Here is a 15704-nt window from a genome sequence, read left to right as displayed (position 1 = left end):
TGACCAGCTCTTTTTTAAAATTTTGATGCTGCCTGATCTGTGGAGTCCCTCTGGCATTTTGTGTTACTCTGATTTAGAGCAGAATGGAAGCTGTCCTTGAGTCCGGTAGTTTGTGCTCTCAGTAAAGGTTGCTGGGGGGTGGGGTGAGAGTATGGCCAGTGTGGGAGGGATCCTTGATTATGTTGGCTGCATTTCCGAGGCAGTGGGAAGTGTAGATAGAGCCAGTAGAGAGGAGGCTGGCATGTGTGAAGGAATGAGCTGTGTTCACAGCTCTCTGCAGTTCCTTCTCATCTTGGACAGAGCCATTGCCATACCAACCTGTGATACTTGTTAGTTTAGAATTAGAATGGCAAACAGAGGTAGAGGTGTACAAAATTATAAAGGGTTTAGATAGGTGTGGAAATGGTCTTTCCAGTGAGGCTGAGTGAGATTGGAGGCTGCAGGTTAAGAATGAAAGATGGAGCATTTATTGGGGAACTTCTTCTCTCAGAAGGTAGTGCGAGTGTGGAACCGGCTGCCAGCAGAAATGGTAGATGCAGTTTCATTTCCAACCTTTAAGAGAAATTTGAATAAGTGTATGGAAGGCTATGGCCTATGGAAAGAGAAATGTTAATAGTTTGGCCTGGACTCGATGACTTATTTCTGGGCTGACTCTGAACTCATTCAGAGAAGCTAAGGACAGTTTGAAACATGTAAATCTGATGATGACATGCTGGAACAAGCTCTTCTGACATGAAGGGAGAGATGTATTAGCTGTTGCAGATCAGGGGGAGCTTTTGCCCCTTTTCTCCTGCCACATTAGCTAACACCAGTTGCCTTGTGCTTCTCCCAATGTACAGCAATTTTAAGTCAGAACTGAGTAAGGTGAAGCAGTCAATGCCTTGTTATCGAAGAACCTTGATATTGGTGCAGTGCCACTTTGATTCTCCCCCCCCACCCCCGGTCCATTCTCTGCTCTGTCAGGGAGACGTACCCATTGTCTTAGGTACAGCTTCTTCCCCCTCCGCCATCAGATTTCAAGTTCTGGTTTACTTGCCGTTCAACAATATATGAACACTGCCAAACAAAACCGCGTTACTCTGGGGCCAAGGGTCAAAACACAGTACCAACAGTAACACACAGCACAAAATATATTTAACACATACAAGACAGCAAACACATATCGGTCCATGAACACTACCTCACTATTATGCTCTCTCTGCATGAATTATTTTTTATATTTCTTGTACCTTATAGTAATTGTGTATTGCACTGTACAAAACAAACATCACAGCGTATGTCATTAATATTAAATCTGATTCTGATTACAGATTACAGCAAATAAACAATCTCACGTTCAAGTCAGGTTTAATTGACATTGAACCATATATGAATACAACCAAATGATACAGCATTCCTCCAGAGTCAAGGTACAAAACACAATACCAATAGTCACACGTAGCACTAGACACACAGTCGAGCAGCATCCATGGGGATGCAGAGGGGACATCAACACTTTCTTTCCCTTCCACTGGTGTTCCTTGACCCACTGAGTTCCTCCAGCAGATTGTTTATTCTGTTTTGTTAGTCTTGAAGATTGTAATGATGTGGGCACCACCATCTCTGGCCTCTCTCCTGGTTGTCAGTGCCTGTGGGCTTTTTCGTGGATGTGGGAGAGAACGATTGAGCTGCATCTGGTACATATGGATGGTTTTCCTGAGAAACTCCGAGTCAGGTTTATTATTACTGACATGCAGTATGTTGTGAAATTTGTTGTTCTGCAGTAACTCTAGCCAGATTTTTGTAAAGCTGCACCATTATCCTGTGATTTTTGAATCCAATCCCTCACTAATGAAAGCCAACACACTACATGCCTTCTTAACCACCCTATCAATTTGCGTGGGAACTTTGAGAAGGTGGTGGTGAGCTGGCTTCTTGAACCGCTGCCGTCTTTGTGGGCCCACGGTGCTGTAAGGGAGAAAGTTTCAGGATCTTGACCCATGAATGATGATATATCTTCAAGTTGGGAAGATACGTGGCCTGAAGAGCAATTTCCAATGACGGTAGGGTCTCCATGCTTTTGCTGTCCTTGAACTTCTAGATGGTAGTGGTGGTGTGTTTGAAAGGTGCTGTCTGAGGTGTCTTGGTGAGTTGCTGCACTGCGTCCTGTAGATGGTAGAAACTGCTGTGACCAAGTGTTAATCTCCTCACCTGTCAGTTTCCTCATTCTTCAACCCTATCACTTCCCAGCGTCCCACTTCATCCAACATCTTATTCTGGCTTCCCCATGATTTCCATCCCTCACAAAGGGTCTTGGCCAGAAGCATTGACTGTTTGTTCCCCTGTTTGCTTCTGCCTGACCTGCTGAGTTCCTCCAGCATTTTGTGAATATTTCTGTGAACTTGCAGCATCTACAGAATCTCTTCTGGTTATGCTATGTCCTTTTGTGGTGTCGAGCTTTCTGTACGTTGTTGAATCTGCACTCATCTTGGCATAGAACTAGAGGTCATGGGTGAAGGGTGAGAGGTGAAATCTTAAAAAAGAACTTCAGAGTTACAATCTTTACTCGGGGTGGAACAAGCAGCCAGCACAATTTGTGGATGTGGGTTCAATTTCAACATTTAAGAGAAATTTGAATAGGTACATAGGAGGGATACCGTCTGGGGGCAAATTGATGGGATTAGGCAGAATAACAGTTAGGAGTAGGCGAGATGGGCCTGTTTCTGTGATGTAGTGGTCCTCAATGACAGTGGAGAGGATTCTATCGCACTCCAAACCTGAGCCTTATGGGGTCTGGGGAGTCAGAAAGTGAGTTACTGCAGGATTTGTCACCTCTGACCTATTATTACTGACTCCTTCATGTCATGTTGTGGCTTGGGGCCCATTAGGTGAGACGTTTGCTAGTTAGGTGTCAATAAAACATTATTAAATGCATGCCCTTTCTTTCTTGCTGCTTTCCCTCGTTGGCTTTTCTGTATTGTAGCTGCCATGGGAAAAATCTTTTAACAGTTCTCTCACTTCCCTCTGGTCAGCTTAGACCAGCATTTTAACAAAAAAATGGGTGATAGGCACATTTGTAGACAATTGTGTTTTGACAATTTGGAAGGTTTTGGGCTGAGAACTCAATAACACTTCTTATTTATCAGTCTTGTTCATATTAGTGGGAATGAAAGATCGATTCTTTGGATGTGAGTGTTGATGCCATTTATTATACAAGCTGTAAACTGCGGCCATGTATCCTCATATTTTAGTTACCATCCTTGTTCCTCTCCCAATCTGTTACCTACATTTTGAAGTTGTTCTCCATTCCATTTACAGTTTACATGTCCCTCCTACTGGGAGTTCAGGTAAAAACTCTGTAGAGTGTGTTTCTAAGTACTAAGCAGTAGCCTTTTTCAGTTCTAGCACAGTATCCCATTTTGAAAGGGTGTTTTTGCTTATTTTCTTACTGGCTCTGTGAACATTTTGCCAAGAAGTTAGAGAACTGACCTGCTAAATCTGCATAAATAAAGCCCCACACACCTCAGAATTTTTCCCTTCTCCCGCTCCCCATCAGGCAGAAGATACAAAAGCCTGAAACCACGTACCACCAAGCTTACGAAGAGCATCAGCTGGCCAGCGCAGTAGTGTGGTGGTTAGCACATTGCTTTACAATACCAGTTATAAGTTTGGGGGTCAATTTTCACTCTAAGGAGTTTGGATGTTTTTCCTTTGACTACATGGTTTTCCCCATGTGCTCCGGTTTCCTCCCACATTCCAAAGACCTACAGGTTTGGCTTAGTGAGTTGTGGCAGAAGCGTGGTGACATTTTTGGGCAGCCCTGCACAATTCTCACTGATTTGATTTGACATGAACAGTGCATGTGTGGGTGATGGTCACAAAGTGACGCATTTCACTATACGTTTTAATGTACATGTGACAATTGCAGCTGATCTTTATCTAGCTTCTATCCTGCTGTTGTAAGATGACTGGTTCCTTCGTACAATAAGATAGACTCTTGACCTCACAATCTAACTTGTTATGGCCTTGCACCTTATTGTCTGCCTGCATGGCACTCTCCTCTGTAATTGTAAAACTCCATCTTCATTCTGTTACTGTTGTCTTGTACTCCTTCACTGCACCTTGGTAATGAATTGTTCTGTGTAATGGTTACTAGAAAAGCAAGCCAAAACCACTGAGGGTCTCAACACCGTGATGCGCTTCCAAATAACCAAATTCCAAGTTGAGGAAAGTATATTTGATCCTCTATTATGAAACCAGCAAAGACAAGTGATCAAAATTAGTGATATTAACAAAATGAGCAAAACAAACTAAGTCATGAAATAAGCGGTCAACAAAAAATAATAATTCCCTGGCTCATTCCCTCTCTAACTAAACTAACGGCATAAAGGGTGAACACGCGACTAAAATCATTTACTTCTACCAGGCCCCAACCCACGTGACAAATTACCATAATTCAGAATAAAATGCGCAACACAAAATACAATACAGACTGACAGAAAATAGATACATGGTTCCAACAGTAAACTTTTCACTGTATCTCAGTACATACAATAATAATAAACCAGTTGGCCAATTCACCTTAGAGACTTTTTAAAATTATCTTTTATAGTTAAACTTGTTCATTTAAAAGGTAATGAATGGATTCACTGATCTTTTCCATCTTTTCCTAATCTGACAGGAAGTATAGTAACTGTTGGTGATCCGAAGAAGAAGTATTCACGATTTGAGAAGATTGGACAGGGGTTAGTAACACATTATATGCTGTTGGAAACTCCTAATTCACACCTTCACTGTGTTTTGAGCTTGCGTATCATCCTCTGCTCTATCCAGCCCACAAGTACTTCATTCAACTGTATCTATTCACCCTGCTGTTGGAGTCAGACCACTTGTGATTCACATTCCACTTGCCTGTAGTTTACCGTGTTTGGGTCCACATGTTACTGTACCCCATAAGCTGTAACATTTGATCCCGCTGCAATGATTTAGATGGCTGTTAGCAGATAGTCACACAAGATGTAGACCATAGGAAACAAGCAGAATTAGGCCATTTGGCCTAACAGAGTTTGCTCTGTTATTCAATCATGGCTGATTTTCTTTTTGTCCTGGCCTTCTCCCCGTAACCTTTGATGCTATGTCCAATCAAGAACCTGTCAAGATCTGCCTTAAGTACACCTAATGATCTTGTCTCCACAGCTGCCTGTGGTCATAAATACCACATTCACCACCCTCTGGCTAAAGAAATTTCTCTGCATCTCTGTTTTAAATGGACGTTCCTCTATCCTGCGACAGTGCCCTCTTGTCCTGGACTCCTCCCCCATGGGAACATCCTTTCCCCATCTACTCTGTCTAGGCCCTTCAACATTCAAAAGGTTTCAATGAGATTCCTGTCTCATCCTTCTAAATTCCAGCAAGTACAGACCCAGAATTATCAAAAATTCTCATGTGATAACCCCTTCACTCCCAGAATCATCCTTGTGAACCTTCTGCATTGTCAGCACATCTTTTCTTAGCTGAGGAGCCCAAAACTGTTCACAATACTCGAGGTGAGGTGCCTCACAAGATTTCAGAGTATGTTTTAAACACGAGATTCTGCAGGTACTGGTAATCTCCAGCAACACACACAAAATGCTAGAGGAACTCAGCAGGCCAGGCAACATCCATAGAGAGCAAGAACAGTTAATATTTCATACCGAGACCCTCCATCAGGATGAAATCCTGAAGAAAGGTCTCGCCTGAAACATTGACTGTTCATTCCCCTCCATAAGTGCTGCCTGACCTGCCGAGTTTCTCCAGCATTTTGTGTGTTGCTGCAGTGTATAGTTATGTCCACTTGGGTTCTGTTGCTTTAAGGTACATTGTGTGAATGTCCTTAGGAGCATGTTAAAAGCCTGCTAAGGACTATTTGCTCTTCACCAACAGGGCTTCAGGCACAGTGTACACAGCAATTGATGTGGCCACGGGGCAAGAGGTAAGTTTAACAACATAAAACACTTCCTTTTAGCATGAATCTGATCCGGTGCTTTTGAAGTAATTCAGAGACATCTGAAATATTTTCTAATTTTATCCTCAGGTCGCAATCAAACAGATGAATTTACAACAGCAGCCGAAGAAAGAACTGATCATTAACGAAATTTTGGTTATGAGGGAAAATAAAAATCCAAATATAGTTAATTATTTAGACAGGTAAGTAACAGCCATAAGGACAAATTACAGGTGCCTGTGATAAGCTTTGTATGTTGGCCACTCTGATTATGGTATGGAAGCCATATGTTGACTGTTGATTCTTCTCTGTAGACTCCTGCCAGACCTGATTTCCTCCAGCATTTTGTGTGGGTTCTCAATATGATATTGACATGGAGAGGATGTTTCCTATAGAGGGGGAGTCTAGGACTAGAGGGCACAGCCTCAGAGTGCAAGAACATCCCTTTAGAAGAGATGAGGAGGATTTTCTTTAGCCACAGGGTGGTGAATCTGTGGAATTCATTGCCGCAAACAGCCGTGGAAGCCAAGTCATTGGGTATATTTAAAGCGGGTTAATAGGTACTTGATTAGTAAGATTATGGATAGAAGGCAGGAGAATGGGGTTAAGAAGGATAATAAATCAAACTCGATGGGCCAAATGGCCTAATTGCTTTTCTCATGTCTAATGATATGAGCAGCATTCCTCATAACTTGCATTGTATGATCTAGTAGTTAGGAGTCTGATGTTAGCTTGACACCACCCCAGTCTTATTTTAATTTGGAGTCCAGCTTTTCTCTTCCTCCATCTGTGCTCTATACAATGAGGAATTGCCTATTAGCAACATTGGCTTTTGCTTGTGGAGGATGGGAGGGCTTGGCAAGGCAACATGATTGGGGTGTGTGTCTGGGGGACTGGATGGACTCGGTCAAGCTGACATACTGCATCATGTCATTGGCTATTGTATCAAATAGACGTGTACTTCTTGGTTGTGGACATCAGATGAGGAAACAAAAATAATTAATTACATATTAGGAAAAATATCTATAAAACATTTTCAAAAACTATTCATTATTGGCAGCAGGCTGGTGATACTCATGGTTATTAAAATACTTCTCATCCATTAAGACGTGACATTGTGCATTTCTGATTGCAGCTTTTGGATCAATTTTGCTTTATAGTCATCTCTGAAGGAGTTAATCCATTTAGTCTCAAATAAGTCACTGTTCCCACATCTTTTTTTGTCAAATTCATCACTCTATAAAACCATCTCCAATTAACTGCAGCTGTTTTTGTTTCGGGGTTCACTCTCCAAGCATCCATCTTTGTGAAAGGAGATTTATTTGTTTTTTTTTTCCAGATGCCAGTATGTCATCCTTGGTATCTCTAATCCTCTCCTCTTTACTCCCTGGTGAGGATCATGGGAACAGAGGGTCCCAGAGATTGACTATTGTCATAAGAATATTGAACAGTCCCCTAGAACAATAAGATGGACCCTTAACCTCACAAACTGCCTTGTTCTTTGTTGTCTACCTGCACTGCACTTGCTCTGTAATACTTTATTCTTCATTTTGATATTTTCCCTTCTACTAACCTCAACCAGGTTTATTATCACTAGGTCGTACGTTGTGAAGTTTGTTGTTTTGCTACAGAAGTACAGAGTAATATATTCAAAAATTACCATCTTATTGTAACAAATATCAAAAAGATAAACAATACTGTTAAAGTTGTTTTGCAGCAGCAGTATGGTGCAGTACATAAATTATAAGTTACGATATGAAAAATAAAATAATAAATAGTGCAAAAGAGAAAAATAGTGGAGTGGTGTTCATAGACAATTGATCTGTGTGGCTGGCATGCAAAACAATGTTTTTCAATGTACCTTTGTATATGTGACTATAATAAACCTATTTACCAATATCTGTGGAGATAGAAGCAGAAGTAATGTTTCAAGGCGATGGTCTTGAAACTTCGCAATGAACAAGTAAGCTGACACATAGCAGGAGCAGAATCAGTAAAAGAGCCACAAGAGTTAGGGGCAGCAGTGATTACATAGGAATGATGATGGTGTAGGACAAAAGTGCATGCTTCTTTATGTCTGCTTAAGAATTGCTTTCTTATCCTCCAGCTCTGATGAGAGATAATTAAACTGAAACATTAAAACTGTTTTCTAATCATAAGTGAAAGTGAGTCTGCAGATGCTGGAAATCAAGAGCAACACATGCAAAATGCTGGAGGAACTCAGCAGCTTGGGCAGCATCTACGGAGGGGAATAAACAGGCGATGTTTCAGGCTGTGGCCCTTTGTCGGGACTGGAAAGGAAGTGGGAAGAAGCCAGAATAGAAGGTGGGATGGGGGGAGGAGAAGGAACACAAGCTGGAAGGTGATGAGTGAAGTCAGGTGAGGGGAAAGGTAGGTAGGGGTGGAGGAGGGGGAATGAAGGTGGTAGGTGGAAAAGGTAAAGGGCAGAATAAGGAGGAACCGGATGGGAGAAAATAGTGGACCATGGGAGAAAGGAAAGGGGTGAAGCAGCAGTAAGCAGTTGAGGTTGTCTCTCATCTCCACAGATACTACCTGTCCTGTGTTCTCCCTCATTTAACTTTATTAAGGAAAGGAAATAAAATTTCTGTTGTTTGTGAAGATCTAAGGCCATTTCACTTGGCTTTCCTTCCCTTTAGTTACCTCGTGGGGGATGAATTGTGGGTGGTTATGGAGTACCTGGCCGGTGGATCATTGACTGATGTGGTCACAGAGACGTGTATGGATGAAGGACAGATTGCAGCTGTGTGCAGAGAGGTAACGTTACAGAGCGGCACATTTCGTATCACCCGGACACCCTCTAGAACTTTTCAAATATGCTCAATGTGCTCTACCTGGAGGGAAACAGAAAGGGAACAAGTACCGGACAATCTGAATTTGAATAATTCTGCTTGATTTATGTATATATTGAGATGCAGCGTGAAATAGGCCCTTTTGGCCCTTCAAGCTGTGCTGCCTAATCATGGGACAATGTACAATGACCAATTAGCCTACTAACCGGCACATCTTTGGACTGTGGGAGGAAGCCAGAAGAAATTCACGAGGTGATGATGTAAAATCTGCTTTCAGACAGAGGCGGGAAATGGACCTGTGTCATTGGTACTGTAAAGCATTGTGCTATGCCACTGTGCTGCCCTATCTAAATGACTGTGCTAAGTTTGCACATACACGCTGTTACTTCACACTGCTTAAGGGCAAAGCACTCTAGAAGAAAGTGGATTTATTAAAAGTTCATTATGTGCCCCCCCCCCCCCCCCCCACAAATGCCCGAATGATAAGAGGCATAGATCAAGAGAATAGCCACAGACATTTTCCCAGGGCAGAAATAGCTAATATAAGGGGGCATAATTTTAAGTTGTTGGGAGGGAAGTATAGGGGGAGTGTCAGAGTCAGGTTTTATTTTTACATAGTGGTGGTGGTGTTTGCGTGGAGCATGCTTTCAAGGGTGGGTGATGAATACTTTACTGTTTCCTTTGTGAGTTAAACTTCAATTGCATCAGTGACGACTACACAATTTATATTCACACATTTCCTAACTTGAAATTCAATATTAAATACCTTTGATCTTTAAAGGTATCATAAAGGAGGGTTTTGTTTGACATGTGCTCTAGTTTGAATATGTGGGTGACTACATAGCCTTTACTGTTGGTGCCACATTAGCACAGCGATTCGTGAGCTCTGAGTTCAGTCCCTGCGTCCTCTGTAAGGGGTTTGTACATCCTCCCTCGGAAATACATGGGTTTCTTCTAAGTCCAAAGCCGCTCCCTCCCACAGTCCAAAGACGTTGGTTAATAGGTTAATTGGCCATCGTTAATTGACCCGTGATTAAGCTAGGGTTAAATTGGGAGATGCTGGGCAGCATGGCTCGAAGGGCTGGAAGGGCATATTATATTCCATGCTGTATCTAAATAAAACAAATAAGGTAAATAAAAGTCATCCGGGTTCTGGCAGCCAGTATCAGGGAGGGAGCATAGAACTGTGGCTGGAGAAGATGGCCAAATGGTTTCCTTATTGGGTTAACATTCCTAATTCTAAGAAATGAATTCCCCTCCACCACGCTAACTTTACATTTCTTACGACCCATGTTTGAATTAAGATGCATCTGTTCCATCTTTTCCGATTAATGTTCTCATGCACGCTGCTTCACACATCCATCGCTCCAGCGTAATTCTGAGAAACTGTCACAGTTCATCAGTTTCAATTTGTGAAATTTGGCAAACGAGCCGCCTTCTGTCATCACGCCGTAAAGCAGAGGAAATGTGTTATTCTTTTTAAAAAATGCTGAAGTAACTGGGCAGTGTTGCCAGTGAATAACTTACTGATGCTGTGCTTTCTGTAAATAGACAGTGTGTGATTAAAATACAGCCTCACCTCAGTGCAAATGTTGTGTAGAAGGGGAAGGAAGCTGAACAGAAAGGAGATGGAATTTCCAAGGATGAAATTGATTAACTTTTCATTGCCTCCATTCTGGTGAAATGTGCAGTTCTATTAATTATCCAGCTCCTTAACGAGTTGAAATTTCATTTAGCTTTCCTTCCCTCATTTATGTTGTGGCGGATAAATTACGAATTGAAATTCCTAATCTAGCCCCATTGGATCTTTTGTTGGGAAAAGGGGAGATCCATAAGGCATAGGAGCAGAATTAGGCCATTTAGCCCATTGAATCCCCTCTGCCTTGCTATCTTGGCTGATCTATTATCTCTCTCAATCTCTTTCTTTTGCCTTCTCCCTGTAACCTTTGATGCCCTTATTAATCAAGAAAGTATCAACCTGTACTTTAAATATATCCAATGACTTGGCTTCCACAGCCTCTCTGTGCCAATGAATTCCACTGATTCACCACCCTCCGGCTAAAGAAATTCCTCCTCATTTCTATTCTAAAGGGACTTCTTTCTATTCTGAAGCGGTGCCCTGTGGTCTTGGATTCCCCCACTATAGGAAACGTCCTCTCCATTTCCATTCAATTTAGGCTTTCAGTATTCGACAGGTATCAATGAAATCCCACTTTCATTCCTGGGATCATTCTCATAAACTTCCTCTGGACCCTCTCCAGTGCCAGCAGATTTTTTTCTTCGATAAGGGGCCCAAAACTGGCAAATCAGAAGTGTGGCTTGCTTTTATATTCTTTGCCTCTCAAAATGAATGCTAACATTGCATTTGCCTTCCTTACTAGTGACTTAACTTTCCAGTTAATCTTTAGAGATAATTAGGCTCCTTTATCCTACTCCCAGGCCCTACAACAGCCCAGTTTCCTCTTGCTGCCCTTATCTGACAATTGAGCATCTCCACTGGAAGGTGCTGTTGCAGTGCCCGGACTCGGCCATTAGGTGTCACTGGTGGGTAAAAAGCTGCCTTAGCTACAACCACAGTGACACGTACAAACTGCTGGAGGAACTCTACGGGTCAAGCATCATCTATGGAAAGGAATAAAACAGCATTTTGTGTGTGTTACTCAGCGTAATCTCTTGTGCTTTTATAGCATCTGCCCTCTAATCCAGGCAACAGCTTAATAAACCTCTTCTGAACCCTTTCCAAAGCTTCCTCACCCTCCCTGTAATGGGGGCAACCACGATTGAATGCCATTCTCCAGATGTGGCCTACCAAAGATTAATAAGACTGTAACATCCTGACTCCTAATGACAGTACCGCAAGCTTCCTGATGATGTGGAAGAACCGATAGAAGATAGTCATAGAGCACAGCAGCACAGAATCTGCTGGTGTCATCTGTTGTATCTGGTGCTCCCACTACAGCCACCTCTACACTGGTGAGACCCATCGTAAATTGGGAGTCTGCTTTGTCAAGCACCAAATTCCGCCAAAAGCAGAATTTCCCGATGGCCAACCATTTTAATTCCTACTCTCATTCCCATGCTAACATGTTGGTCTATGGCCTCCTCTTGTGCCACAAAGAAGCCACTGTCGGGGTGGAGGAGTGACACCTTGTGTTCTGCCTCCAGCCTGATGATATGAAGGTTGATTTCTCCTTCCAGTACATTTTATTTTCCCTTTTCCCCTTCCCCACTCTGGCTTATCTTGTCTCAACCTGCCCATCCCCTCCCCTGGGTATCCTTCCTTCTTCCCTTTCTCCCATCATCCACTTTCAATATCCTATCAGATTCCTTCTTCTCTATTCTATTTCCTTTTCCACCTCCCAGCTTCTTACTTCATTCCTTCTTTCTCCACCCATCTTGCTTCACCAATCACCTTCTAGCTTGTCCTACTCCCCCTTCCCCCAACCACATTCTAGCTTCTTCCCCTTCCTTTCCAGTCTTGATGAAGGATATCTGCCTGAAACTTGAACTGTATATCCATTTGTTTCCCTAGATGCTGCCAACCTGCATCTGCAGAAATCTTGTGTTTATTGACAAAGTAATCTGTTTTCGATGATGATGGTTGTGCAGGGTATTTAAATTAGTGACGTGGTCTTTCCCAACCTGAGGGTGCCATAGGAAGTTAGTTTACTGCCTCAACCAAAAGCTGGTGTCCAATAGTGGAGTTTGTTACCATCACCTTCTGATCCAAGGAGGAGATGCTATTAACTGTGCATGGTTGACACCAGGAGATGGGCCTTAAACCACTTGCCACAGCAAGAAAGCCTTTCACTTCCACTGTCATCTGGCTCAAGTTCTATCTCTGTAGTGGTCGGTTTCCAAATTGCAGACGCTTTAGAGACATTTATAAATCTCTTAGCCTCACAGATGAAAGAATATGGAGGTCTATGTTGGAGGGAAGGGTTATATAAATCAAGTTGGGCTAAAAAGAGACTCTGGAGGCACTTCTGTATAAAAATGGCATTTCTTTGATAAAAACCAGAATGACTATGGCTATGCTAGTCACCTTGTGCTCAAGACCATAAGACATACGAGCAGAATTAAGCTCTGAACTCTAGACCGAGTCATTATCTCAGAAAAAGGGGCTTGCCATTTCTTTACAATCTCTCTACTCAGGGCATTTGGAATCTCAGTTTCAGAGCGCTGTTCAAATCTACAGGGTCCATGGTACACCTGCTGTAAGCTACAGCACATGGTATTTATGGCTAAAACTGCTGTAATCTCTCTTTATTTCCATGAAGACCATAGAACAGAACAGGCTGTGCAACCCACAATGTTGTGCCAACCTTTTAACCTATTTCATGATCAATCTAACCCTTCCCTATAGAACAGAAAAGACATAGAAGGCAGAATTAGGCCATTCGGACTATTGAATCATGCCTGATTTATTGTCCCTGTCAACCCCATTCTCCTGTCTTCCCCCTGTAAACTTTGATGCCCTTCCTATTCAAGAAACTATGAATCTCTGCTTTAAATATCTCTGCCCCCATGGCCATCTATGGCATTCACCAGAATGAACAGATAGCACTGGGTGGCATCAAGCTAACATTGAGACTGAACTACTAGACCATACACTGCCATTTACAAGGAAGGCTGCATTCTATCATAAGACCATTAGTCATAGGAGCTGAATTAAGTCCTTTGGCCCATTGCACCTGCTCCACTATTCCATCATGGCTGATTTATTCCAGACCAGAATAGAGGGCTATGTGGAAGGGTTCTTAAAGTAGGTTAAATGTTCGGAACAACATCTGGGCCGAAGGGCCTATACTATTCAATTTTCAATTATAAGAGATTTTTTAAAATATGTTTCTCCCTTGTTTGTTTGTTCCAGTGTTTACAAGCCCTGGAGTTCCTGCACTCAAACCAGGTCATTCACAGGGACATCAAAAGTGACAATATCCTGCTGGGAATGGACGGATCCGTCAAGCTAAGTACGTATGTGATTGGGCTCTGTTGTAAACATCTGACCAAACAGATTTGTGGCTCACTTTCTGTAGACCAATGTTTGACTGCAAAAAGAAATCTTGGAGGGTTCGACCAGGTTAATGCTGAAGCTCTGAAGTCTAGACAGAGTCATTGTCTTAGAAAAAGGGGTATGCCATTTCTTTCTGAACCTCTTTACTCAGGACATTGGGATTCTTTGGAATCTCAGTTCCAGAGCACTGTGGACGGAGTTTGCAGTGTCCATTTGAATACCTGCTAAAAGCTACAGCAAATGGTATTTATGGCTAAAACTGCTGTAATCTCTCATTATTTCCATAAAGGCGGTAGAACAGTACAGCACAGTACAGGCCCTTCAGCCCACAATGTTGTGCCAACTTTTAAGCTATTTCATTATCAATCTAACCTTTCCCTGTAGAACATAAAGGCATAGAAGTAGAATTAAGCCATTCGTATCTGCACTGCCACTCTATCAAAGCCGGACTCCATCCAGTGAAAATGGCACTCAGCAACATCAAGCTAACATTCAGGTTCAAATACTACACTATACACTGCAAATTGCAAGGAATGCTGCATCATCTCATAAGACCTCAAAGCAAAGGAGCAGAATTAGGCCATTTGACCTATTGCATCTGTTCCAACATTCCTCATGGTTGGTTTATTATCCTTCTCTACCCCTTCTCCTGCTTTCTCCCCGTAACCTTTGCTGCCCTTAACGAATTGAACCTATCTTTCCCCCGTTTTGAATATAGCGGATGACTTTGCTTGCTTGGGGGAATGAATTCTAGAGAATCACCAGGCTCTGGCTACAGAAATTTCTCTGTTCCAAAGGGACGTACTTCTTTTCTGAGGTTATGCCATCAGGTCCTAGGTTCTCCCATTATTGGACACATCCTCTCCATGTCCACTCTACCTTGTTCTCTCGATATTCAGTAGGTTTCAATGACATTCCCCCTTCTTCTAAACTCTAGCAAGTACAGACCTGCACCCATCAAATGCTTCTCATATGTCAACCCTTTCATTCTTGGGCTCAGTCTTGTGAACATGCTCCAATCCTAAATAGTCTTGCAACAGCAGGATAGAAGCTGACCTTGAGCTTGGTAGTACGTGCTTTCTATCTTCTCGACTCTCCCATCGGGTAAAAGAGAGAATGCCTGTTGTGAAAGAGGACTACATTAGCGGCTTTACAGAGTCAGCAAGTAAGACAGACAATCCAAAGTTGAAAGTAAATTTATAACCATATACAGCCTTGAGATTCAATTTCTTGCGGGCATACTCAATAAAGCCAATAACTGTAATAGAATTGATGAAACACTGCACCGAACAGACAACAAACTGTGCAAATACAAAAAGAAAGTAATAATAAACAAGCAATAAATATTGAGAACTTGAGGTGAAGAGTCATTGAAAGTGAGTCCTAGATTGTGGGAACATTTTTTTCAGTGAAAGGGAAGCGAAGTTGATTCAAGACCCAGATGGTTGAGGGGTAGTAATTGTTCCTCAACTTGGTGGTATGAGTCCTCAGGCTCCTGGACCACCTTCCTAATGACAGCCGAAGAGAGCATGACCTGGGTGGTGGGGAGAGCTTTACCTGTGATGGACCGTGAAAGAGAATAGTTTTGGTGACCTGTTGAAGCACGCCCACAACTCTGCACCTTCTTGTAGTCTCAGGCAGAGCAGTTGCCATTGCAAGCTGTCTTTGCATCCGGATTGGAGGCATTCTCTAGGACTTCAATAAAAATTGGTGAGGATCAAAGATGACGTGTTGGGAGAAGGGATGGGTGTGCAGAGTGTGAGAGGGAAAAGTTGTTGCTGCAAAATAAGTGCTGAAATGATGAGAGTCATAGATTGAGTGGATAGCCAGCAACTTTTCCCAAGGCGGAAGTAGCCAATACAAGTGGGCATAATTTTATGGTGATTAGAGGATGGTACAGGAAGGATATCAGAGA

The 15704-nt window shown here is 42.5% G+C and overlaps 1 protein-coding gene across 2 annotated transcripts in view; it reads left to right on the top strand.

The window, feature by feature from the left end:
* The window catches only part of pak1 (p21 protein (Cdc42/Rac)-activated kinase 1), a 303556-nt gene that overhangs the window by 272588 nt on the left and 15264 nt on the right, over positions 1-15704 (top strand). For both annotated transcript variants that reach the window (XM_059963735.1, XM_059963734.1), the window contains exons 8-12: positions 4661-4724; positions 5902-5950; positions 6053-6165; positions 8620-8737; positions 13646-13745. In XM_059963735.1, coding sequence (XP_059819718.1) covers positions 4661-4724; positions 5902-5950; positions 6053-6165; positions 8620-8737; positions 13646-13745 — 444 coding nt within the window. The remainder of the gene's footprint in view (positions 1-4660; positions 4725-5901; positions 5951-6052; positions 6166-8619; positions 8738-13645; positions 13746-15704) is intronic.

This window comes from Hypanus sabinus, chromosome 3 (assembly GCF_030144855.1).
Source record: "Hypanus sabinus isolate sHypSab1 chromosome 3, sHypSab1.hap1, whole genome shotgun sequence".
NCBI lineage: Eukaryota > Metazoa > Chordata > Chondrichthyes > Myliobatiformes > Dasyatidae > Hypanus > Hypanus sabinus.
This window is presented reverse-complemented; position numbering and strand designations above follow the sequence as displayed.